The 27,676-nt window shown below is 38.7% G+C and overlaps 1 protein-coding gene across 1 annotated transcript in view; it reads left to right on the forward strand.

Moving 5' to 3' along the window:
• LOC128640804 (protein PRRC2C) overlaps positions 1 to 27,676 on the forward strand; it is a 1,245,292-nt gene that overhangs the window by 320,129 nt on the left and 897,487 nt on the right. Inside the window, exon 6 of the mRNA XM_053693223.1 lies at positions 14,878 to 15,029. Coding sequence (XP_053549198.1) covers positions 14,878 to 15,029 — 152 coding nt within the window. The remainder of the gene's footprint in view (positions 1 to 14,877; positions 15,030 to 27,676) is intronic.

Raw genomic sequence — 27,676 nt, forward strand, 5'->3', positions numbered from 1 at the left:
GGCCCGCCCTGTTTTTTTAATCAGGTCTGATAATTTATTTTCTTTAACTACAGTCACCACGGTATCATATGGTTTCTCCTATGCAAATATTCCTCCTTAACGTCGGTCGAATGACTGGGGTAGGCGGAGCCTAGGAGGGATCATGTGACCAGCTTTGCTGGGCTCTTTGCCATTTCCTGTTGGGGAAGAGAATATCCCACAAGTAAGGATGACGCCGTGGACCGGACACACCGTTGGAGAAAGTAATTTATCAGGTAAACATAAATTCTGTTATATCATTACCTCTACTGATTCTCGTTTCAGTACTGGTTTGGCTATCTGCTATATGTAGATGAGTGTCTTAGGGTAAGTAAATCTTATTTCTCCAACATAGGTGTGTCCGGTCCACGGCGTCATCCTTACTTGTGGGATATTCTCTTCCCCAACAGGAAATGGCAAAGAGCCCAGCAAAGCTGGTCACATGATCCCTCCTAGGCTCCACCTTCCCCAGTCATTCTCTTTGCCGTTGTACAGGCAACATCTCCACGGAGATGGCTTAGAGTTTTTTAGTGTTTAACTGTAGTTTTTATTATTCAATCAAGAGTTTGTTATTTTAAAATAGTGCTGGTATGTACTATTTACTCTGAAACAGAAAAAAGATGAAGATTTCTGTTTGTAAGAGGAAAATGATTTTAGCAACTGTTACTAAAATCGATGGCTGTTTCCACACAGGACTGTTGAGAGGAATTAACTTCAGTTGGGGGAACAGTGAGCAGACTTTTGCTGCTTGAGGTATGACACATTCTAACAAGACGATGTAATGCTGGAAGCTGTCATTTTCCCTATGGGATCCGGTAAGCCATTTTTATTACAGAAAGAAAAAAAAGGGCTTCACAAGGGCTTTTAAGACTGTAGACATTTTCTGGGCTAAATCGATTTATATATAAGCATATTTTATACTCCATAGCCTTGAGGAATTATTTTAATCTTGGGAATTATGTAAAATAACCGGCAGGCACTGTATTGGACACCTGATTCTCTAGGGGCTTTCCCTAATCATAGGCAGAGTCTCATTTTCGCGCCTCTATTGAGCACTTGTTTTTGGGAAGCATGACATGCAGATGCATGTGTGAGGAGCTCTGATACATAGAAAAGACTTTCTGAAGGCGTCATTTGGTATCGTATTCCCCTTTGGGCTTGGTTGGGTCTCAGCAAAGCAGATACCAGGGACTGTAAAGGGGTTAAATATAAAAACGGCTCCGGTTCCGTTATTTTAAGGGTTAAAGCTTCCAAATTTGGTGTGCAATATTTTTAAGGCTTTAAGACACTGTGGTGAAATTTTGGTGAATTTTGAACAATTCCTTCATACTTTTTCACAATTGCAGTAATAAAGTGTGTTCAGTTTAAAATTTAAAGTGACAGTAACGGTTTATTTTAAAACGTTTTTTGTACTTTGTTATCAAGTTTATGCCTGTTTAACATGTCTGAACTACCAGATAGACTGTGTTCTGAATGTGGGGAAGCCAAGGTTCCTTCTCATTTAAATAGATGTGATTTATGTGACACAAAATTTAGAGAAAATGATGCCCAAGATGATTCCTCAAGTGAGGGGAGTTAGCATGGTACTGCATCATCCCCTCCTTCGTCTACACCAGTCTTGCCCACACAGGAGGCCCCTAGTACATCTAGTGCGCCAATACTCCTTACTATGCAACAATTAACGGCTGTAATGGATAATTCTATCAAAAACATTTTAGCCAAAATGCCCACTTATCAGCGAAAGCGCGACTGCTCTGTTTTAGAAAATACTGAAGAGCATGAGGACGCTGATGATGTTGGTTCTGAAGTGCCCCTACACCAGTCTGAGGGGGGCAGGGAGGTTTTGTCTGAGGGAAAAAATTCAGATTCAGGGAAAATGTCTCAACATGCTGAACCTGATGTGATTACATTTAAATTTAAATTGGAACATCTCCGCGCTCTGCTTAAGGAGGTGTTATCTACTCTGGATGATTGTGAGAATTTGGTCATTCCAGAGAAACTATGTAAAATGGACAAGTTCCTAGAGGTCCCGGGGCCCCCCGAAGCTTTTCCTATACCCAAGCGGGTGGCGGACATTGTAAATAAAGAATGGGAAAGGCCCGGTATACCTTTCGTCCCTCCCCCCATATTTAAAAAAATTGTTTCCTATGGTCGACCCCAGAAAGGACTTATGGCAGACAGTCCCCAAGGTCGAGGGGGCGGTTTCTACTCTAAACAAACGCACCACTATACCTATAGAAGATAGTTGTGCTTTCAAAGATCCTATGGATAGAAAATTAGAAGGTTTGCTTAAAAAGATGTTTGTTCAGCAAGGTTACCTTCTACAACCAATTTCATGCATTGTTCCTGTCACTACAGCAGCGTGTTTCTGGTTCGATGAACTAGAAAAGGCGCTCAATAATAATTCTTCTTCTTATGAGGAGATTATGGACAGAATTCATGCTCTCAAATTGGCTAATTCTTTCACCCTAGACGCCACTTTGCAATTGGCTAGGTTAGCGGCGAAAAATTCTGGTTTTGCTATTGTGGCGCGCAGAGCGCTTTGGCTTGGCGGATGCGTCTTCCAAGAACAAATTGCTTAACATTCCTTTCAAGGGGAACACGCTGTTTGGCCCTGACTTGAAAGAGATTATCTCTGATATCACTGGGGGCAAGGGCCACGCCCTTCCTCAGGATAGGTCTTTCAAGGCCAAAAATAAACCTAATTTTTGTCCCTTTCGCAGAAACGGACCAGCCCCAAGTGCTACGTCCTCTAAGCAAGAGGGTAATACTTCTCAAGCCAAGCCAGCCTGGAGACCAATGCAAGGCTGGAACAAAGGAAAGCAGGCCAAGAAACCTGCCACTACTACCAAGACAGCATGAGATGTTGGCCCCCGATCCGGGACCGAATCTGGTGGGGGGCAGACTCTCTCTCTTCGCTCAGGCTTGGGCAAGAGATGTTCTGGATCCTTGGGCACTATAAATAGTCTCCCAAGGTTATCTTCTGGAATTCAAGGGGCCTCCCCCAAGGGGGAGGTTCCACAGGTCTCAATTGTCTTCAGACCACATAAAAAAACAGGCATTCTTACATTGTGTAGAAGACCTGTTAAAAATGGGAGTGATTCATCCTGTTCCATTAGGAGAACAAGGGATGGGGTTCTACTCCAATCTGTTCGTAGTTCCCAAAAAAGAGGGAACATTCAGACCAATCTTAGATCTCAAGATCCTAAACAAGTTTCTCAAGGTTCCATCGTTCAAAATGGAAACCATTCGAACAATTCTTCCTTCCATCCAGGAAAGTCAATTCATGACCACGGTGGATTTAAAGGATGCATATCTACATATTCCTATCCACAAGGAACATCATCGGTTCCTAAGGTTCGCATTCCTGGACAAGCATTACCAGTTTGTGGCACTTCCGTTCGGATTAGCCACTGCTCCAATAATTTTCACAAAGGTACTAGGGTCCCTTCTAGCGGTGCTAAGACCAAGGGGCATTGCAGTAGTACCTTACTTGGACGACATTCTGATTCAAGCGTCGTCCCTTCCTCAAGCAAAGGCTCACACGGACATTGTCCTGGCCTTTCTCAGATCTCACGGGTGGAAAGTGAACGTAGAAAAAAGTTCTCTATCTCCGTCAACAAGGGTTCCCTTCTTGGGAACAATAATAGACTCCTTAGAAATGAGGATTTTTCTGACAGAGGCCAGAAAATCAAAACTTCTAAACTCTTGTCAAATACTTCATTCTGTTCCTCTTCCTTCCATAGCGCAGTGCATGGAAGTAATAGGTTTGATGGTAGCGGCAATAGACATAGTTCCTTTTGCGCGAATTCATCTAAGACCATTACAACTGTGCATGCTCAGTCAGTGGAATGGGGACTATACAGACTTGTCTCCGACGATACAAGTAGATCAGAGGACCAGAGATTCACTCCGTTGGTGGCTGTCCCTGGACAACCTGTCACAGGGGATGAGCTTCCGCAGACCAGAGTGGGTCATTGTCACGACCGACGCCAGTCTGGTGGGCTGGGGCGCGGTCTGGGGACCCCTGAAAGCTCAGGGTCTTTGGTCTCGGGAAGAATCTCTTCTCCCGATAAATATTCTGGAACTGAGAGCGATATTCAATGCTCTCAAGGCTTGGCCTCAGCTAGCAAAGGCCAAGTTCATACGGTTTCAATCAGACAACATGACGACTGTTGCGTACATCAACCATCAGGGGGGAACAAGGAGTTCCCTGGCGATGGAAGAAGTGACCAAAATCATTCAATGGGCGGAGACTCACTCCTGCCACTTGTCTGCAATCCACATCCCAGGAGTGGAAAATTGGGAAGCGGATTTTCTGAGTCGTCAGACATTTCATCCGGGGGAGTGGGAACTCCATCCGGAAATCTTTGCCCAAATTACTCAATTGTGGGGCATTCCAGACATGGATCTGATGGCCTCTCGTCAGAACTTCAAGGTTCCTTGCTACGGGTCCAGATCCAGGGATCCCAAGGCGACTCTAGTAGATGCACTAGTAGCACCTTGGACCTTCAAACTAGCTTATGTATTCCCGCCGTTTCCTCTCATCCCCAGGCTGGTAGCCAGGATCAATCAGGAGAGGGCATCGGTGATCTTGATAGCTCCTGCGTGGCCACGCAGGACTTGGTATGCAGACCTGGTGAATATGTCATCGGCTCCACCATGGAAGCTACCTTTGAGACGAGACCTTCTTGTTCAAGGTCCGTTCGAACATCCGAATCTGGTCTCACTCCAACTGACTGCTTGGAGATTGAACGCTTGATCTTATCAAAGCGAGGGTTCTCAGATTCTGTCATTGATACTCTTGTTCAGGCCAGAAAGCCTGTAACTAGAAAAATCTACCACAAAATATGGAAAAAATATATCTGTTGGTGTGAATCTAAAGGATTCCCTTGGGACAAGATAAAAATTCCTAAGATTCTATCCTTTCTTCAAGAAGGTTTGGAGAAAGGATTATCTGCAAGTTCTTTGAAGGGACAGATTTCTGCCTTGTCTGTGTTACTTCACAAAAAGCTGGCAGCTGTGCCAGATGTTCAAGCCTTTGTTCAGGCTCTGGTTAGAATCAAGCCTGTTTACAAACCTTTGACTCCTCCTTGGAGTCTCAATTTAGTTCTTTCAGTTCTTCAGGGGGTTCCGTTTGAACCCTTACATTCCGTTGATATTAAGTTATTATCTTGGAAAGTTTTGTTTTTGGTTGCAATTTCTTCTGCTAGAAGAGTTTCAGAATTATCTGCTCTGCAGTGTTCTCCTCCTTATCTGGTGTTCCATGCAGATAAGGTGGTTTTGCGTACTAAACCTGGTTTTCTTCCGAAAGTTGTTTCTAACAAAAACATTAACCAGGAGATAGTCGTGCCTTCTTTGTGTCCGAATCCAGTTTCAAAGAAGGAACGTTTGTTGCACAATTTGGATGTAGTGCGTGCTCTAAAATTCTATTTAGATGCTACAAAGGATATTAGACAAACATCTTCCTTGTTTGTTGTTTATTCTGGTAAAAGGAGAGGTCAAAAAGCAACTTCTACCTCTCTCTCTTTTTGGATTAAAAGCATCATCAGATTGGCTTACGAGACTGCCGGACGGCAGCCTCCTGAAAGAATCACAGCTCATTCCACTAGGGCTGTGGCTTCCACATGGGCCTTCAAGAACGAGGCTTCTGTTGATCAGATATGTAAGGCAGCGACTTGGTCTTCACTGCACACTTTTACTAAATTTTACAAGTTTGATACTTTTGCTTCTTCTGTGGCTATTTTTGGGAGAAAGGTTTTGCAAGCCGTGGTGCCTTCCATCTAGGTGACCTGATTTGCTCCCTCCCTTCATCCGTGTCCTAAAGCTTTGGTATTGGTTCCCACAAGTAAGGATGACGCCGTGGACCGGACACACCTATGTTGGAGAAAACAGAATTTATGTTTACCTGATAAATTACTTTCTCCAACGGTGTGTCCAGTCCACGGTCCTCCCTGGTTTTTTTAATCAGGTCTGATAATTTATTTTCTTTAACTACAGTCACCACGGTATCATATGGTTTCTCCTATGCAAATATTCCTCCTTTACGTCGGTCGAATGACTGGGGAAGGCGGAGCCTAGGAGGGATCATGTGACCAGCTTTGCTGGGCTCTTTGCCATTTCCTGTTGGGGAAGAGAATATCCCACAAGTAAGGATGACGCCGTGGACCGGACACACCGTTGGAGAAAGTAATTTATCAGGTAAACATAAATTCTGTTTTCTATTCATGACACTCAAAGCTATGGTTGGGCACTTTATATGTAAAGTTCTAAATATATGTGTTTAAACTTATATTTGCCATGATTCAGGATAATCAGTATTCCTTCTTTCAGACTGCCAATTTCATTTTTTTTTGCGAAAAAGCATATAAATTATATTTTTTCTAACCTTTAAAATTTTCAATTGACTTTTTTTTTTTTCAAAATTGCGGGCTGTTAGGCTCGCAGGTGCAGAAAATGCTTCTATTTATTGCGTCATTTTTTGGTGTGCGACTTTTTTGGCGCAAACATTTTGTCATTTCCGGCGTCATTGTTGGCGCCAAAAGTTTTCACATGATTGCGTCATTTTTTACGTATATGTGTTGCGGACATTTTTTTGGCGCCAAAAAATAGGTGCGTAATTCTTGGCGCCAAAATATGTGGGAGTTATACTTGGCGCCAAAAATGTGGGCGTCATACTTGGCGCCAGTTTTTTCACATTCCATTCTCACTTTTTAGTTGCTTCTGGTTTTCTAGAGACTTGTTTCATTTTGCATTTTTTCCCATTCCTGAAACTGCCATTTAAGGAATTTGATAATTTTGCTTTATATGTTGTTTTTTCTATTACATATTGCAAGATGTCACTACCTGACCCTGGATCAGAATCTACTTCTGGAAAGACGCTGCCTGATGTCGGTTCTACCAAAGCTAAGTGCATTTGTTGTAAACTTTTGGTAACTGTTCCTCCGGCTGTAGTTTGTGTTAGTTGTCATGATAAACTATCAAACACAGATAATATTTCCATTAGTAATAATTCATTACCTGTTGTTGTTCCTTCAACATCTAATGTTCAGGATGTTCCTGTTAATGTAAAAAAAAAAATGTTTCTTAATCTATTTGGAAGGCTCTGTCTGCTATTCCTCCTTCTAGTAAACGTAAGAGGTCTTTTAAAACTTCTCATATTTCAGATGAATTTTTAAATGACCGCCATCATTATGACTTATCTATTTCTGATGAGGATCTATCTGGTTTAGAAGATTCTGCCTGATATATTGACACTGATAAATCTTCATATTTGTTTAAGATGGAGTTTATTTGTTCTTTACTTAAAGTGTTGATTGCATTAGATATGGAGGAGTCTAGTCCTCTTGATATTAAAACTAATAAGCGTTTAAATTCATGTAGTTATTCCAGAAGTTTTTCCAGTTCCTGATGCTATTTCAGAAGTAATTTCTAGGGAATGGAATAGTCTGGGTACTTCATTTACTCCTTCTCCAAGGTTTAAGAAATTGTACCCTTTGCCATCTGATAGATTAGAGTTTTGGGAGAAAATCCCCAAAGTTGATGGGGCTATCTCTACTCTTGCTAAACGTACTACTTTTCCTATGGCAGATAGTACTTTGTTTAAAGATCCTTTAGATAGGAAGCTTGAATCCTTTCTAAGGAAGGCTTATTTATGTTCAGGTAATCTTCTTAGACCTGCTATTTATTTGGCTGATGTTGCTGCAGCTTCCACTTTCTGGTTGGAGGCTTTAGCGCAACAAGTGTCAGACCATAATGCTTATAGCATTGTTAAACTTATTCAACATGCTAATAACTTTGTTTGTGATGCCATTTTCGATATCATTAGAATTGATGTCAGGTATATGTCTTTAGCTATTTTAGCCAGAAGAGCTTTATGGCTTAAGTCTTGGAATGCAGATATGACTTCTAAGTCAACATTGCTTTCTCTTTCTTTCCAAGGTAATACATTTTTTTGGTTCTCAATTAGATTCAATCATTTCAACTGTTACTGGGGGGAAGGGAGCCTTTTTGCCTCAGGATAAAAAATCTGAGGGTAAATATAGGGCTGCTAATCGTTTTTGTTCCTTTCGTCAGAATAAGGAACAAAAGCCTGACCCTTCCCCTAAAGGAACAGTTTCCGTTTGGAAACCTTCTCCAGTCTGGAATAAATCCAAGCCTTTTAGAAAGTCAAAACCAGCCCCCAAATCCGCATGAAGGTGCGGCCCTCATTCCAGCACAGCTGGTAGGGGGCAGGTTACAATTGTTCAAAGATGTTTGGATCAATTTGATTCAAAGTCTTTGGATTCAGAATATTGTTTCACAAGGGTACAGCATAGGTTTCAAGGTAAGACCGCCTTTGAGAAGATTATTCCTCTCATGCATTCCAGTAAACCCAGTAAAGGCTCAAGTGTTTCTGAATTGTGTTTCAGACATGGAGTCAGCTGGGGTAATTGTGCCAGTTCCAATTCTGGAACGGGGCCTGGGGTTTTATTCAAATCTGTTCATTGTTCCAAAGAAAGAGAATTATTTCAGACCAGTTCTGGATCTAAAAATATTGAATCACTATGCAAGGATACCAACATTCAGAATGGTGACTATAAGGACTATTCTGCCTTTTGTTCAGCAAGGGCATTATATGTCCACAATAGACTTACAGGATGCATATCTTCATATTCCAATTCATCCGAACCACTATCAGTTCCTGACATTCTCTTTTCTAGACAAGCATTATCAGTTTGTTACTCTTCCTTTTGGCCTAGCAACAGCTCCAAGGATCTTTTTGAAGGTTCTCGGTGCCCTTCTCTCTGTAATCAGAGAACAGGGTATTGCAGTATTTCCTTATTTGGATGATATCTTGCCTTGTCTTTACATTCTGCAGAATCTCACACAAATCAGCTTGTGTTGTTTCTTCAAAGACATGGTTGGAGGATCAATTTACCAAAGAGTTCCTTGATTCCTCAGACAAGGGTAACCTTTTTGGGTTTCCAAATAGATTCAGTGTCCATGACTTTGTATCTAACAGAAAAGAGACGTCTGAAATTGGTTTCAGCTTGTCAAAACCTTCAGTCTCAATCATTCCCTTTGGTAGCTTTGTGCATGGAAATTTTAGGTCTCATGACTGCTGCATCCGACGTGATCCCTTTTGCTCGTTTTCACATGAGACCTCTCCAGCTTTGTATGCTGAACCAATGGTGCAGGGATTATACAAAGATATCACAATTAATATCCTTAAATCCCAATGTTCAATCTTCTCTGACTTGGTGGTTGGATCACCATCATTTAGTTCAAAGGGCCTCTTTTGTTTGTCCAACCTGGACTGTGATCTCAACAGATGTGAGTCTTTCAGGTTGGGGAGCTGTATGGGGATCTCTGACAGTGTAGGGGGTTTGGGAATCTCAGGAGGTTAGATTACCAATCAACATTTTGGAACTCCGTGAGATTTTAAGAGCTCTTCAGTTCTGGCCTCTTCTGAAGAGAGAATCATTTATTTGTTTCCAGACAGACAATGTCACAACTGTGGCATATGCAAATCATCAAGGGGGGACTCGCAGTCCTCAGGCTATGAAAGAAGTATCTCGGATACTTGTATGGGCGGAATCCAGCTCCTGTCTAATTTCTGCGGTTCACATCCCAGGTATAGACAATTGTGAAGCGGATTATCTCAGTCGCCAGACGTTACATCCGGGCGAATGGTCTCTTCACCCAGAGGTATTTCTTCAGATTGTTCAAATCTGGGGACTTCCAGAAATAGATCTGATGGCCTCTCATCTAAACAAGAAACTTCCCAGGTAACTGTCCAGATCCAGGGATCCTCAGGCGGAAGCGGTGGACGCGTTGTCACTTCCTTGGAATTATCAACCTGCTTATATCTTTTCGCCTCTAGTTCTTCTTCCAAAAGTGATTTCCAAAATCCTAATGGAGCGTTTGTTTGTACTGCTAGTGGCTCCAGCATGGCCACACAGGTTTTGGTATGCAGATCTCGTTCGGATGGCCAGTTGCCAACCTTGGACACTTCCGTTAAGGCCAGACCTTCTATCTCAAGGCCCATTTTTCCATCAGGATCTCAAATCATTAAATTTGAAGGTATGGAGATTGAGCACTTAATACTTAGTCATAGAGGTTTCTCTGACTCAGTGATTAATACTATGTTACAGGCTCGTAAATCTGTGTCTAGAAAGATCTATTACCGAGTCTGGAAGACTTACATTTCTTGGTGTTCTTCACATAAATTCTCCTGGCATTCTTTTATAATTCCTAGAATTTTACTGTTTCTCCAGGATGGTTTGGAAAAAGGTTTGTCTGCAAGTTCCTTGAAAGGACAAATCTCTGCTCTTTCTGTACTTTTTCACAGAAAGATTGCTAATCGTCCAGATATCCATTGTTTTGTACAGGCTTTGGTTCGTATTAAGCCTGCCATTAAGTCAATTTCTCCTCCTTGGAGTCTTAATTTGGTTCTGAGGGCTTTACAGGCTCCTCCGTTTGAACCTATGCATTCTCTGGATATTAAATTACTTTCTTGGAAAGTTTTATTCCTTTTGGCCATCTCTTCTGCTAGAAGAGTTTCTGAGCTATCAGCTCTTTCTTGTGAATCTCCTTTTCTGAGTTTTCATCAGGATAAGGCGGTGTTGCGGACTTCATTTAATTTTTTACCTAAAGTTGTGAATTCCAACAACATTAGTAGAGAAATTGTTGTCCCTTCTTTGTGTCCTAATCCTAAAAATACTCTGGAAAGATCTTTACATTCTTTGGATGTAGTTAGAGCTTTGAAATATTATGTTGAAGCTACTAAAGATTTCAGGAAGACATCTAGTCTATTTGTTGTCTTTTCTGGTTCTAGGAAAGGTCAGAAGGCTTCTGCCATTTCTTTGGCTTCTTGGTTAAAGTCTTTGATTCATCCTGCTTATGTGGAGTTGGGTAAATCCCCGCCTCAAAGGATTACGGCTCATTCTACTAGGTCAGTTTCTACTTCCTGGGCTTTTAAGAATGAAGCTTCTGTTGATCAGATTTGCAAAGCAGCAACTTTGTCTTCTTTGCATACTTTTACTAAATTCTAACATTTTGATGTTTTTTCTTCTTCTGAAGCAGTTTTTGGTAGAAAAGTACTTCAGGCAGCTTTTTCAGTTTGATTCCTCTGCTTATAATTTCAGGGTTTTTTTTTTTTCATTATAAGATTAAAACTTTTTTGATTTGGGTTGTGGATTATTTTTCAGCGGAATTAGCTGTCTTTATTTTATCCCTCCCTCTCTAGTGACTCTTGTGTTGAAGTTCCACATCTTGGGTATCTGCTATCCCATACGTCACTAGCTCATGGACTCTTGCCAATTACATGAAATAAAACATAATTTATGTAAGAACTTACCTGATACATTCATTTCTTTCATATTGGCAAGAGTCCATGAGGCCCACCCTTTTTTGTGGTGGTTATGATTTTTTTGTATAAAGCACAATTATTCCAATTCCTTGTTTGATGCTTTTGCTCCTTTCTTATCACCCCAGTTCTTGGCTATTTGTTAAACTGAATTGTGGGTGTGGTGAGGGGTGTATTTATAGGCATTTTGAGGTTTGGCAAACTTTGCCCCTCCTGGTAGGATTGTATATCCCATACGTCACTAGCTCATGGACTTTTGCCAATATGAAAGAAATGAATTTATCAGGTAAGTTCTTACATAAATTATGTTATCAGCTTAGCATAATTTATGTTTTTTGTTCCTTTCATAACTTCAAAGGAAAGTCTTCCTCTTCCAAGCAGGAACAGTCCAAGTCTTCTTAGAAAACCACTCAGTCTTAAAACAAGATAAAGCAATCTAAGAAACCTGCAGCTGAGTATAAATCAGCATGAAGGGTTTGCCCCTGTGGGGGGGGGGGGACACTTGCTCTGTTTCATCAAGCTTGGATACACAATGTCCAAGATCCCTGGACTGTGGACATAATATCTCAGGGTTACAAAACATAATTCAAAAAATTTCCTCCCAGGGGCAGGTTCCACCTCTCAAGATTATCTGCGGACCAGATAAAAAGAGAGGCATTCTTGAATTGTGTTCAAGACTCCTCTTCCCCGGGAATGATAGTCCAAGTTTCAGTAAGTGAACATGGTCTAAGATTCTATTCAAATCTGTGGTTCCCAAAAAAAACATAAATCATGCTTACCTAATTAGTTCCTTTTCTTTTGATGGAAAGAGTCCATAGCTGCATTCATTTCTTTTGGGAATTAAGAACCTGGCCACCAGGAGGAGGCAAAGACACACCTAGCCAAATACTTAAATACTCCTCCCACTCCCCTCATCCCCCAGTCATTCTGCAGAGAAACAAGGAGCAGTAGAAGGAATATCAGGGTGAAAGGTGCCAGAAGAATATAAGGACGCCCCACGTAAAATTACGGGTGTGGAGCTGTGGACTCTTTCCATCAGAAGAAAAGGAAATTATCAGATAAGCATAGTTTGTTTTTCTTCTTAAATGGAAATAGTTGACAGCTGCATTCATTACTTTTGGGAAAACAATACACAAGCTATATAGGACGGGAGGGTACAATAGGCGGCCCATACTGAGGGCACCAGGCCTGAACCTCTACCCAATAAAACAATTCTGCTTTGTGTGAAGCCGAGAACACTTTAAGAGGAAAAGCCCCAATGACACTGACTCACAGTTAGTCCAGAAGCCAAACTAGAGACCGCAAACTGACTCGCCTGAGCCAACAGTCCTCCAGGAGAGACACTCACCCAACAAACAGTCCCCCACTGCTCACCCCCATAAAATGAAGGGGCACCAGCTGAAACCCCCAAGGGGACAAGGCAAATGATAACCGAGGAAACAGAAAGGTCCCCTAATACAAAAAAAGAACAACTCCAAGAGTGAGCCCAACTCACAGAGACCCAAAGGGACCCAAACAGGAAAAGGAGGCCACGTCTATACCAAGCAAACCTGGGGTAAAATTGGGCACAGAGACAGAACAGACGTCTCTCCAATATCCTGCAAACACGGAATGCCACTGAAGAAGCAAAGTCTTCCTAGTGTCTCACCATAGAAAACCAAGGTATTTGACCATGAAAAAGTGTGTAATACACCCGGGTGAGAAACCCCAAGTTTGACAACAGAGTCCAAAACAGGACAACACAGAGGGTACTTGCGAGGAAGAAGATGCAGTCAAGCAAAAAAAAAAAAAAAAAAAGATCACAAAAAGCAACCCCCGGACAGAGGGCACGCTCCAGGGAACCTACATCTCTGGACCTACACACAGGTCCCTAAAAAGGGGAGCACAAAACCTCAATTGAGGCCCCCCGAGAAGAAGAGTATACCCTCAGAACCCGAAGGTCATCCTAATCCTGTTTCTCTGAAGCTCACTGCTTGGAGATTGAACGCTTACTTTTCTAAGTGTGGCTTTTGTGAGTCGCAAGCCTGTTACTAGAAATATTTACCATAAAATATGATATAAATACCTTTATTGGTGTGAATCCAAGGGCTACTCTTGGAGTAGGGTCAGGATTCCTCGGATTTTGTCTTTTCTTCAAGATGGTCTGGATAAGGGCTTATCAATTCGTACTCTAAAGGGTCAGATTGCTGCATTATCAATTTTGTTACACAAACATTTGGCTGATGTGCCAGATGTCCAATCTTTTTTGTCAGACCCTGGTCAGAATCAGGCCTGTATTTAGGTTTGTTGCTCCTTCTTGTTCTTAAAGTTTTGCAGCAGGCTCAGTTTGAGCCTTTGCATTCCAGAGATTTTAAGTTATTATCTTGGAAGGTTTTGTTTCTTTTTACTATCTGTTCTGCTCAGAGAATTTCGGAACTCTCGGCTTTGCAGTGTGATTCGCCTTATCTTATCTTTCATGCTGATAAGGCGGTTCTTTGTACTCAGTTGAGATTTCTTCAAAAAGTTGTTTCAGGTAGACATATTAATCAGGGAATTGTTGTTCCTTCTCTATGCCTTAATCCCTCTTCTCATAAGGAATGTTTGTTGCGCAACTTGGATGTTGTGCATGCTTTAAATTTCTATTTACAGGCGACTAAGGGTTTTTGCCAGTCTTCTGCCCGGTTTGTTTGTTTCACTGGAAAGCATAAGGGTCAGAAAGCTACTGCTACTTCACTTTCTCTCTGGTTGAGGAGTATCATTCGTTTTTGCTTATGAGACTGCTGGTCAGCAGCCTCCTGAGAGAATTACAGCTCCTTCCATGAGGTCTGTCTCCTCTTCTTTAGCTTTCAGAAATGAAGCTTCTATGGAACAGATTTGCAAGGCTGCAACTTGGTGTCCTCAGCTGAGGCTTCTTTTGGGATAAAGGTTCTTTAAGAGGAGGTAACTTCTGTTTAGGCCTGCCTGTCTTGTTTTCACTTTCTAGTCATCTGTGTCATCTAGCTTGGGTATTGGTTACCACTAGTAATTGATGACGTTGTGGACTCATCATATCTCATCATATCTTAGGAAATAATACAAAATGTATGCTTACCTGATACATTTCTTTCTTTCCGGATATGGTGAGTCCACAACCCCACCCTTTTATTTAAGACAGTTATTTTTGATAACACCTCAGGCACCTCTACACCTTTGTGTTATTCTTTTTTTTTTTTCCATTTTCCTGTTAGTTGAATGACTGCGGGTTGTGGGTATGGGAGTGACACTTAACAGCTCTGCTGTGGTGCTCTTTGCCTCTTCCTGCTGGCAAGAGTGATATTCCCACTAGTAATTGATGATGTTGTGGACTTACCATAACACAAAATAAATACATTTATCAGTTTAAGCATACATTTTGTTTTTTTTCTCATCTCTGTTAGGAAAAATTAAATATCTATAAATTTATAAGTTGAACAGCCCCAATCATATTGAATGATGAATGCTGTCAACACACATCCAACACTAGACATTATTGTTCTGTTCTTCTGTTTTAGGTGTTGTTATTATAGATGATCACCCTGAGGTAACAACCCTTGAAGACTCTCAGTCTAATATCAATGATGGTTTTACAGAAGTAGTCTCTAAAAAGCAGCAGAAACGTTTGCAGGATGAAGAACGTAGGAAGAAAGAAGAGCAAACTGTACAGGTATAATTTGAAAAACATGTTGTTTTTTTTTTGTGGAAGACGGTTCACTTTAAAGGTTCATGCAACTCAAAAAAAAAACAAAAAAACTCCTCATTATTCATATACAATTTTAAACAGCTTTCTGTGATCTAATTTGCATTTTTTTTTTTTTTTTTGTTATCCTTTGCTAAATCCTTTGTTGAAAATCATATCTAATTAGTTTTAAGAGCAGCAGCACACTATTGCGATCTAGCTGCTGATTGGTGGCTGCACATATATGCATTCTGTCATTGGCTCACCTGCTGTGTCCAGCTTGTGCAATGCTGCTTCTTCATCAAAGGATACAAAGCGAGTGAATCAAACTTGATAACTGAATTAAATTTGAATGTTCTTTAAAAACACATTTTCTTTTATATAGGTGGCACAAGTCCATAAGCTGTTACATATGGGATATACATTCCTACCAGGTAAAGGCAAAGTTTTCCTATAAATACCCCACCCACCTCACAAATTCCTCAGTTTTAAACTTTGCCTCATTAAGAGGTGATTAAAGCATATTGTGCGTATTTTCTTTAGTGAAAGGCGCTTTGTGGCATATTGAAGTTCCCCTCCGAGTACAGTGCTTGTCAGATGGAAGTAAAGGGAGTACTGCCTCATGTCACCATTTTTTCGCCTCACAGGAAATCTTTTCATAAGCTCTCTGTAAATTTGTTTGCAGGAATTTGTCTGTCTCCCTTTACAGATCAACATTATTCTCCTGTTCCACCTCTGCTGATAGGTTTCAAGGTTTCAGTGCTGGTTTGGCTGTCTATCAGTGGACACATCAATAGGTCTTTACTTGCTTAACACTTCATTTTAAAGATACATTGTACACTAGATTTTTTTTTTTTTTTTTCATAAATGTTTTGTAGTTGATCCAGTTAGTTTTGCTTATTTTTAAATAATGTGCTGCTTTTCAGACTCCCAACCAAGCCCCAACATTTTAGATGTATACTGTTGTATACAGACTTCAGACTTCTTTTCATATGCCAGGGGAGGGGTTCTACTCCAGCTCCTTTCAGTTGGTTTTTAAACAGTTTTTACTGAATATTTATATCAGTATTTGTGCATATTATTCTTTATAAGAATAATTAAATTGTATAGTCGTTAAATTGTTTTGTGCTAAATTTGACTTAATGTTATTTGTCTGGGCTTCTGCTTAGTATTTTTAATCTTTTGCAAACAATATATAAGGTTTTTTTTTTTGTTTTTTTTTTTTCTTATTCCTCAAAAGCTTGCTAAAAAAGGGGTCATTATAGTATATTATCACAACTTTAATAATTTATGTTTTATTTGCCATAATGGAGCATCACCATCCTTTCCCTGAAGTTACCATAGGAACTGAGCCGGTTTAACACTTTTCTACCAAAGATAAGTGTGCTTATTGTAAAACAACTGAAATAGCTTCTTCAGCTCATTTATGTAGCTCATGCTTAGATTTTTTTGTTCCATACCGATCAATCTTATGATGTTTCTATGTGTACAAAGTTACCTACTGTTTCTTCCTTACAGATGGATGCAGATGCTGAACCCCTATTACTGAAAAAGTTTATTGCTACCACCATTCAGAAGGCCCTGACTGCACCACCGGCTTAAAAAAAAACTAAAAAAGGTCAGTTAAGATTTTAGAGACATTGGGGATTGAAGAAGCCTAAACCTTCTGATGATTAAACCCTGTAATCATTTTAATGCAGTGTATAAAACAGTGATAAATCTCCCTGACATTTAACCTATACCTGATGCTATCTCTGATATACATGTTAAATAATGGTCTAAACCAGGTAACTCCTTTTAACCCCTTTTGAAGGTTTGAAAAAACAAAACAAAAAAACCAATATATGTTACCTGCAGCTAATTTAGAATTATAGGAAACAGTCCCCAAAGTTGATGGGGGGCATTTTCACTTTATCAAAGTGCACTACTATTCCTTTAGTATACAGTACTTCTTTTACCGTCCCTTTGGATAGAAAACTTGAATCTTATCTAAGATGGGCATATTTACATACTGGATATATTCTTAGACCAGCTATATCTATTGCTGATGTAGCTGCTTCTTCTACTTTCTGGTTATCCAGTCTTGCTCAGCAATTATCTACTGACACTGAATGTTCCAATATTTTGATTTTACTTAACATGAAAATAATTTTATCTGTGATGCAGTATTTTATATAATAAAAAAAAAAAAAAATATATGTATAACTATGTTTTTACTTATTCTTACCAGAAGAGCTTTATGGCTTAAATAATGGAATGCTGATATGGTATCTAAAAATCAGATTTACTATATCTTTCCTTCCATGGAAATGATTTATTTGGGTCTCAACTTGATTATTTTTATTTCCACTATTACTGGAGGTAAGGAAGTGTTTCTTCCCCAATACAAAAAGTCTAAAGGGAAATTCAAGTTTCCAAATCACTTTTGTTCCTCAGATTAGAAAATGCCTCCTCAATTAAACCTTCTACCCCAGCCTGGGGATCTTCAAATTGAAATGAATCCAAGCAATATAAGAAACCTAATCCAGCCTCTAAACAACCTCCTATCTGAAGATTTTTTTCTCACCCATATTCCAAAACATCCTATAAAAGTCCAAGCTTTTCTAAAATCTTTTTTTTTCCATCTTAATGGAAGGAGAGTCCACTGCTTTATTCATTACTTGTAGCTACCAGGAGGAGGCAAATATACCTCCCCCACTCCCCTCATCCCCCAGTCATTCTTTGCCTTTCATCACAGGAGGTTGGCAGATAAGTTTCAGAAGATTCAGAACAATCTCTTATGGAGGGTAGTACTCTTCAAAATGAGACTGGAGTTTTAAGTAGTCCTGTCAGCCTCTCAGTAAGAGCATGGATGAAAGATAGAGTCTGGAGATGCAGGGGGAGTCTTTCTGCAAACCCATCTCGACTCAGATTAACAGCTCCATAAGCAATCAGTGTTGACAAGTTTTGCTGCCTGTTTTTTTTTTTTGCTCTCAAGTCCATGTCCGGAGTGACCCTGTCACACTTGAAAGGCTGTGTTCCTATTCCATGGCGTAGATTCTGATAAGATTATTTTATTATTATTATTTTTATATATATATATATATATATATATATATATATATATATATATATATATATATATATATATATATATATATATATATATATATATATATATATATATAGAACCAAGAGAAGGTAAAATATAGAGGCGCTTAGTGAAAGGAGCTAGTTACTGTATCTATAATAAGACACATAAAGTACAAAAAGTCACAATAATTAACTCTGCTGATTAATATAGGGGGGGATAGAAAAGTTAAAAAAACAAATACATATATAAAACTATCACAGTGTTTAAAATTATATTGCTAATATCAAATACCTGCAGCTATCTGTAGTATATATAAAGACTAGTCTAGCAGATACTATTGATATTGCTAGAACACCACAGGTGACAAAAAGGTTCGCAGTACATACAATTAGTACAGGCAATTTACAAAAGAAAAACCACAAAAATGTGCATGCAGTTAGAGTCCATATGTGATACTGTTGTGCAAAAAAGGAAAAGGTGGAAATCCCAAAGTGGCGGATCACACTGTCCCCTCAAGGGGTTCTACTTACTCTCCTTTACCTCAATCTGTATGAGGTAAGTGTCGTGTGGGGTAAGTAGAAAGTCCTTCCTTGTAGTGGCAAGTATCCTATGGCTTGTTTCCTGTCTTCCAACGCTTTCACTCACATAGATGAAATGGGAAAATCAGAAAGATGGTAATAGTGCAACCCCGTTAATATGGATTTATATGCACAATTATTTATAGAATAGCACTCACACTAGACAACCTCAAATGGATATGAGGTATTTTATTAGCATAATGAGATAAAACCAGGTATTGACATGAACAGTATTCGTATTTTAAAAACGGTTTAGTGCAAGACAAATATAGCACAGTTCAAAAGCCGTTTAGTGACATAGAAATATAAGTACATAGAAGTCCTAACGCGTTTCGAAGGTCTACACACATACACGACCTTCTTCTTCAGAGGAAAAATGATTACCGACTGTAAGTTAGTCCGTCGGCTTTAAAGCGGAGCTGTGACACGCCCCTATGAACTCCAATTGGATCCTCAGATCACATGACCTTCAGTAGCGAGATACAGGGTGAAGTAAGGGCTGCCAGAGTTGTTACTGGCATTAATGGAAAAGTATTGGCTGTTCAAGTAGTCCGATAGAACAACGCTCTGGGGCTTATAATAAGTTGTAAGCAGCAGTGATTTAAAAAGCCGCCCGTACAAGCGTTGTCTACACTTATGCAACTGACAAATTAGAACACCCTTAGTAGACGACCAATAGCACATGTTGCTTATAATAATTACATCGGAAACATACTTTGGAACGCAAGGTTAATAAATACATAAGTTAAAATTCATATAGTAAATATAGTACAGTATATCTAAGTATTTCTCAGTTACATAACATTCCAATAAATAGTTAGTAATATTTACATAAAAACATGATGTACAGAAATAAATATATTAAGAAATTGATATCAGGAAGGGGGGTTGGGGGGCTGGAAGGCAATAATATTTTTGGTTAGAAAAAAAGGGGGTATATTCTTATTCTTTTTCCGGTAAAATTTATTTAAGTTAAGATGCTAAGTTAAAAAGGCCGCCAGATCGATATCCTTATTAAGACCTTTGTGATCCAGGGAACCTAGAGTATATATCCAGTATGTTTCCCTTTTTCTGAGTTTAAGTTCTCTGCCCCCCGCCCCCCCCCTTTATCCTGTTGTACACACTCAATTATTGTTCCTTTGAGGCAGGTTGGTTTTTGATTATGTTTTTCTCTATAGTGGGCCGACAAACTGTGGTTCTTCTCACCATTTTCAATGTTATTGATGTGTTTGAGTAGCCTCTTCTTGAAGGGTCTTGTGGTTCTACCCACATATTGAAGGCCACACCCACATTGTAGTAGATATACAACAAAATCCGTCCGACAGTTGCAAAGGCTTTCAATTTTGTATTTATTATTAGTCACCATGGATAAAAACTCCTTAGTTGGTTTATTTGATGAAAAATGGTGTGTACAGGCTATGCAGTTTTTTCTATTGCATTTGAAATAGCCAGTCGTCTCTTTATTCAGCCAATTGGTTTTTGAGTGGCCCTTAGACTTCAACTGGCTTGGGGCCAGGATACTCTTCAGATTTTGTTTTTTTTCTATAGATTAGTCTTGGCTCCCTCATGGTAATTGAGTCAAGAAAGGAATCTTTTTTCAGAATATGCCAATGCTTTTTTATTATATTCTTTACTTCCCAATGTCCCTTCATTATATGTTGTCACAAAATTAACATTTCCTGAATATTCCTTTTCGGTTTCGTGTTGTTTTGTTGTTTTAGGGACTTGTTTACCTGTATTAAGGAGTCGTTTTCTATCCATGGTATTTACTTTTTTCATTGCTTCCGATAGATTATAGGTATTATATCCTCTTGCTTTGAATATTTTACTATGATTCTTAGCCTCTCTATCGTAATCCTGTTTTTTTGAACAGTTTCTTTTCAGCCTTTGGAACTGTCCCGTAGGGATATTATGGATCCATTCTTGTAGTGGCCGCTTTTAGCATGGAGATATCCATTGCTGTCTGTGGCTTTCTTGTAGAGTTTGGAATGGATCTCATTGTTTTCCTGGAAAAGAATGACATCTAAAAAGTCTATCTCATGGGGGTTTGTCTTACTTGTAAATGATAAGTTAAAATCATTGATGTTTAATTTATTTACAAATTCATCCAAGAGAGTGGAACTACCATCCCATATTAGGATGATATCATCTATATATCTACCCCAAGCTACGATGTTTAGTAGATATACATTGTTTTGCCAGATGACTTCTTCTTCCCAGAGTCCCAGATAAAGATTCACGTAGCTTGGGGCAAATTTCGTCCCCATTGCTGTTCCGGTGACTTGTAAAAAGTATTCCTTTTCAAAGAGGAAAAAGTTTTTTTCCAAAGTGAATCTAATTGCATCTAGCAAAAAATATTGTAGGTTTTCATGTAGACTATTGTCTTTTTTTAGCCAAAAGCCTATAGATTGAATACCCTTTTCATGTGGGATGTTAGTGCATAGTGCACTAACATCCATAGTAGCCCACAAGTATCCTTCTTTCCATTTTAGATTGCTAAATTCCTCCAGTGTATCTGGGGTGTCTCTTAAAAAGGATTTTAGTTTAGGTACCAGAGGTTGTAAAAAGAAGTCTATATACTCCGAGAGTTTTGCTGTTAAAGAGCCTATACCCGATACTATTGGTCTACCGGGAGGTTGTTCTAAGCTCTTGTGGACCTTAGGCAGGTGATAAAATAATGCCACCACTGGTGTGTCATTTTGAAGGTATTTCCACTCATTCTCATTTAGAATTTTTAAATCTCTGGCATCATCCAAAAGGTGTTTGTATTTTATAACAAATATATCTGTTGGATTGGATTTAAGTTTCTGATATGTATTTGTTATAAAATACAAACACCTTTTGGATGATGCCAGAGATTTAAAAATTCTAAATGAGAATGAGTGGAAATACCTTCAAAATGACACACCAGTGGTGGCATCATTTTATCACCTGCCTAAGGTCCACAAGAGCTTAGAACAACCTCCCGGTAGACCAATAGTATCGGGTATAGGCTCTTTAACAACAAAACTCTCAGAGTATATAGACTTCTTTTTAGATATATAGATGATATCATCCTAATATGGGATGGTAGTTCCACTCTCTTGGATGAATTTGTAAATAAATTAAACATCAATGATTTTAACTTATCATTTACAAGTAAGACAAACCCCCATGAGATAGACTTTTTAGATGTCATTCTTTTCCAGGAAAACAATGAGATCCATTCCAAACTCTACAAGAAAGCCACAGACAGCAATGGATATCTCCATGCTAAAAGCAGCCACTACAAGAAATGGATCCAGAATATCCCTATGGGACAGTTCCAAAGGCTGAAAAGAAACTGTTCAAAAAAACAGGATTACGATAGAGAGGCTAAGAATCTTAGTAAAAGATTCAAAGCAAGAGGATATAATACCTATAATCTATCGGAAGCAATGAAAAAAGTAAATACCATGGATAGAAAATGACTCCTTAATACAGGTAAACAAGTCCCTAAAACAACAAAACAACACAAAACTGAAAAGGAATATTCAGGAAATGTTAATTTTGTGACAACATATAATGAAGGAACATGGGAAGTAAAGAATATAATAAAAAAGCATTGGCATATTCTGAAAAAAGATTCCTTTCTTGACTCAATTACCATGAGGGAGCCAAGACTAATCTATAGGAAAAAAAAAAAAAAAATCTGAAGAGTATCCTGGCCCCAAGCCAGTTGAAGTCTAAGGGCCACTCACAAACCAATTGGCTGAATAAAGAGACGACTGGCTATTTAAAATGCAATAGAAAAAACTGCATAGCCTGTACACACCATTTTTCATCAAATAAACCAACTAAGGAGTTTTTATCCATGGTGACTAATAAAAAATACAAAATTGAAAGCCTTTGCAACTGTTGGACGGATTTTGTTGTATATCTACTACAATGTGGGTGTGGCCTTCAATATGTGGGTAGAACCACAAGACCCTTCAAGAAGAGGCTACTCGAACACATCAATAACATTGAAAATGGTGAGAAGAACCACAGTTTGTTGGCCCACTATAGAGAAAAACATAATCAAAAACCAACCTGCCTCAAAGGAACAATAATTGAGTGTGTACAAGAGGATAAAAGAGGGGGGGGGGGGGGCAGATAACTTAAACTCAGAAAAAGGGAAACATACTGGATCTATACTCTAGGTTCCCTGAATCCCAAAGGTCTTAATAAGGATATCGATCTGGCGGCCTTTTTAACTTAGCATCTTAACTTAAATAAATTTTACCAGAATAAGAATAATAATATACCCCCTTTTTTTCTAACCAAAAATATTATTGCCTTCCAGCCCCCCCACCCCCCCTTTTTTTTATTTGGATTTTTTAATTTTAATTTGGATTTTGTGTGTATATATGTATAAATTATTTTTTTATCAACACTTCTAACCCCTTAACTAATACTAGTTCCTATGCATCTCTCATTGATCTCTGAATGTCTATCCTTTATACATTAATTTAATTTCCCATTATAATGTTTCACTATATTTATTAATTAAGCAGGTTTATTGGGGTTCCCTATTGTATTCTTGAAAATATATAGGTCTTTTAAAATAGTCTTTTTTTCTATAATAAATTAATTTGTATATATATATATATATTTATACCAAATTTATATCATATTAAGTTGTATTCCTGATATCAATTTCTTAATATATTTATTTCTGAACATCATGTTTTTATGTAAATATTACTAACTATTTATTGGAATGTTATGTAACTGAGAAATACTTAGATGTACTGTACTATATTTACTATATGAATTTTAACTTATGTATTTATTAACCTTGCGTTCCAAAGTATGTTTCCGATGTAATTATTATAAGCAACATGTGCTATTGGTCGTCTACTAAGGGTGTTCTAATTTGTCAGTTGCATAAGTGTAGACAACGCTTGTACGGGCAGCTTTTTAAATCACTGCTGCTTACAACTTATTATAAGCCCCAGAGCGTTGTTCTATCGGACTACTTGAACAGCCAATACTTTTCCATTAATGCCAGTAACAACTCTGGCAGCCCTTACTTCACCCTGTATCTCGCTACTGAAGGTCATGTGACCTGAGGATCCAATTGGAGTTCATAGGGGCGTGTCACAGCTCCGCTTTAAAGCCGACGGGCTTACTTACAGTCGGTAATCATTTTTCCTCTGAAGAAGAAGGTCGTGTATGTGTGTAGACCTTCGAAACGCGTTAGGACTTCTATGTACTTATATTTCTATGTCACTATACGGCTTTTGAACTGTGCTATATTTGTCTTGCATTAAACCGTTTTTAAAATACGAATACTGTTCATGCCAATACCTGGTTTTATCTCATTATGCTAATAAAATACCTCATATCCATTTGAGGTTGTCTAGTGTGAGTGCTATTCTATACATAATTGTGCATATAAATCCATATTAAAGGGGTTGCACTATTACCATATTTCTGCTTTTCCCATTTCATCTATGTGAGTGAAAGCGTTGGAAGACAGGAAACAAGCCATAGGATACTTGCCACTACAAGGAAGGACTTTCTACTTACCCCACGCGACACTTACCTCATACAGATTGAGGTAAAGGAGAGTAAGTAGAACCCCTTGAGGGGGCAGTGTGATCCGCCACTTTGGGATTTCCACCTTTTCCTTTTTTGCACAACAGTATCACATATGGACTCTAACTGCATGCACATTTTTGTGGTTTTTCTTTTGTAAATTGCCTGTACTAATTGTATGTACTGCAAACCTTTTTGTCACCTGTGGTGTTCTAGCAATTTCAATATTATCTGCTAGACTAGTCTTTATATATACTACAGATAGCTGCAGGTATTTGATATTAGCAATATAATTTTAAACACTGTGATAGTTTTATATATGTATTTGTTTTTTTTAACTTTTTTATTCCCCCTATATTAATCAGCAGTTAATTATTGTGACTTTTTGTACTTTATGTGTCTTATTATAGATACAGTAACTAGCTCCTTTCACTAAGCGCCTCTATATTTTACCTTCTCTTGGTTCTATATTTTTTGGGCTCTATTGGTCTTGTGGGGTTTGGGGATCCCACTTTTCTAATAAGTAATTTTGGGGCTGCATAGTGAGCTAACTACACTTCATTTATTTTCAGGAATTTTTACTAGCATTACCTATACTTGAGCCGTTGTCACAATCTTTCTCTTTGTGTATATATATATATATATATATATATATATATATATATATATATATATATATATATATATATATATATATATATATATATATATATATAGCAAAACAGGAAACAGCACTCTCTGGACTTAAGTAAAAAACAAGTAGTTTATTCAGTAACGTTTCGGGGAATGCTCCCCTTCATCAGACCTGGAAGGGGATGAAGGGGAGCATTCCCCGAAACGTTACTGAATAAACTACTTGTTTTTTACTTAAGTCCAGAGAGTGCTGTTTCCTGTTTTGCTACATTTCAACTACTCTAGCACCCTGGCCCTTGGAGAACTGTTTGTGAGAGTGCAACTGACTCTTTTTGCTTATATATATATATATCTATATATATATATATATATATATATATATATATATATATATATATATATATATATATATATATATATATATATATATATATATATATATATATATATATATATATATATATATATATAAAATGTAAGAAGACAGGGTCACGGTGTGTCTCCTTTATCTGTATAGAATCAAGGATAATACCCTTGGAAAGGGCGTTATTGAACGGGGGGTATGCATAATATCGTTTTGTGTTTTTATGCCGCGCCATGTGTGAGATGAGGCTCTGTCAGTGTTTGAACAGTCAGTTTCTTACTGAGAGATTGATGCAGACCTTTTTGGCACATTTTCTCTCTAGTGCAGGGGCGGTCCTGCATGGCACTGCATGTGACCGTGTGTGGCATCTTTTACTTGCTCTTTCTTGACCGGCGGTTGGAAGAGACAAATCTGTTTCTCTGTGGTCCGTGTCATAGGAGGTGGTGAGTGCTCCGGCCATTGGAATATAAAGGTGCCATTTAAATTTTATCTAGTTCACAATAAAGGCATAAGCTATGGAGGACTGTTTTAGAGGGTACTCCCTCTTTAGCTAAACCTAATAACCACATGCTTCAATAAAATTGCAATATCTAAAAATAATAAAATATTTAGTACAGCTGAGCCGTCCACCTCTGAGGGTTCTCCATCCAGAGAGATGTGATCCCTTCAATCATCTCCGATTGTGCATTCAGCTCCCCAGAGCACTACTTATCCTCTTGCAGGTGCCACATTTTGCTGATCAGTTACAAATGGCGGTTTTTGCTGCCTTCAATGCCTTACCACGCCCTGCTAAGCACAAGCAAAAGGGGAAACATAGCTATCTGTCCCAGGTGTCATCTTACTCCACTGGATGTCTTTGACAGATTACCAGATGATGACAACTCTGACTCTTCAGAGGATGTTCTTTCTTGTTCGGATTTGGCGACTTCTAGACCTCTGTCTGCAGAGGAGCCTGGTTTTAAATTGGAGATGGAGCATTTGTGCTTTTTGCTGAAAGAGGTGCTTGCTACACTGGAGGTTCCTGAACCTTAACTTCCGGAGGAACAGTCAATCCCTAAGCTAGATAGGGTTTATGAGGACAGGGTGGTGCCTCAGACTTTCCCGGTCCCCATTAAAATGGCTAATATTATGAAGAATGAGTGGGAGAAACTTGGTTTGTCCTTTTCTCCTTCTACCTCTTTTAAAAAAATGTTCCCCATTCTGGACTCAGAGCTTGAGCTTTGGGGTGCCATTTCTTAAGGTGGATGGTGCTATCCCCATACTCACTAAGAGAATGACTATTCCGCTTGAGGATAGTTCTCTGTTCAAGGAGCCCATGGATAAAAATGTTGGAGTCCATGTTGAGGAAGATGTTCCAACTCATGGGGTTCATGTTTCAACCGGCAGCGGCGGTCGCTGCAGTGGCTGGGGCTGCTACCTATTGGTTTGACGCTCCCTCAGCTATGGTTGGGGTGGAAATTCCCCTCGAGGAGATACAGGAACAAATCAAGGTCTTAAAGGGATACTAAACCCAATTTTTTTTCTTTCATGATTCACATAGAGCATGACATTTTAATCCCCTTTCTAATTTACTCCTATTATCAATTTTTCTTTGTTCTCATGCTATCTTGATTTGAAAAAGCAGTACTGTAAGCTTTAGAGCCAGACCCTTTTTTGTTCAGCACATGGGTAGCACTTGCTGATTTGTGGCTAAATGTAGCAAACCAATCAGCAGCTCTACCAAGGTGCTGAACTAAAAGATAGGCCGGCTCCTGACCTTTTATTACTGCTTTTTCAAATCAAGATAACATGAGAACAAAGAAAAATTGATAATATGAGTAAATTAGAAAGTTGCTTAAAATTGCATGCTCTATCTGAATCATGAAAGAAAAAATGTGGGGCTAGTATCCCTTTAAGGGTAACTCATTCGTTCATCTGTGATGCAAACATGCAGATTTTTTTCCTGAATGCTAAGACATTATTTTTTTTTCTGTATTAGCCCCTAGGGCTCTGTGGTTAAAGTTGTAGTCTGCTGACATGACTTCCAAGTCTAGATTATTTTCTCTCCCGTTTAAAGGGAAGGTTATTTTTGTTCCGGGCCTGGATTTTTTTTTTTTTTTTATAATTTTTCTTTTTTTTTTTTTTTTTTTTTAAACATTTTTATTTTAGAAGAAAAGAGTACACTTACAGTGGAGAAAAAAAAACAAAAAAACATAACATTGTCCATAAAGATACTCAGACATTTCGTACAATTTAACCATATGAAGCAAGCTATTAGAGGTGAATTGTCCGTAACGGGGAGATTCTTGTTAATAATGTTGGGGAAACACCCCAAGATATGGGTACAATAAGCAGGCACGGTGTAGGATTGGAATAGTTCATATAAGTAAGAGGTGGTACATACCGTTGTGGCCTGGTTTTGCAATAGTTCATATTAACCTTTCTACATCTCCGACTGGTATCTCTG

The sequence above is a fragment of the Bombina bombina genome, chromosome 10, assembly GCF_027579735.1.
Source record: "Bombina bombina isolate aBomBom1 chromosome 10, aBomBom1.pri, whole genome shotgun sequence".
In the NCBI taxonomy this organism is placed as follows: domain Eukaryota; kingdom Metazoa; phylum Chordata; class Amphibia; order Anura; family Bombinatoridae; genus Bombina; species Bombina bombina.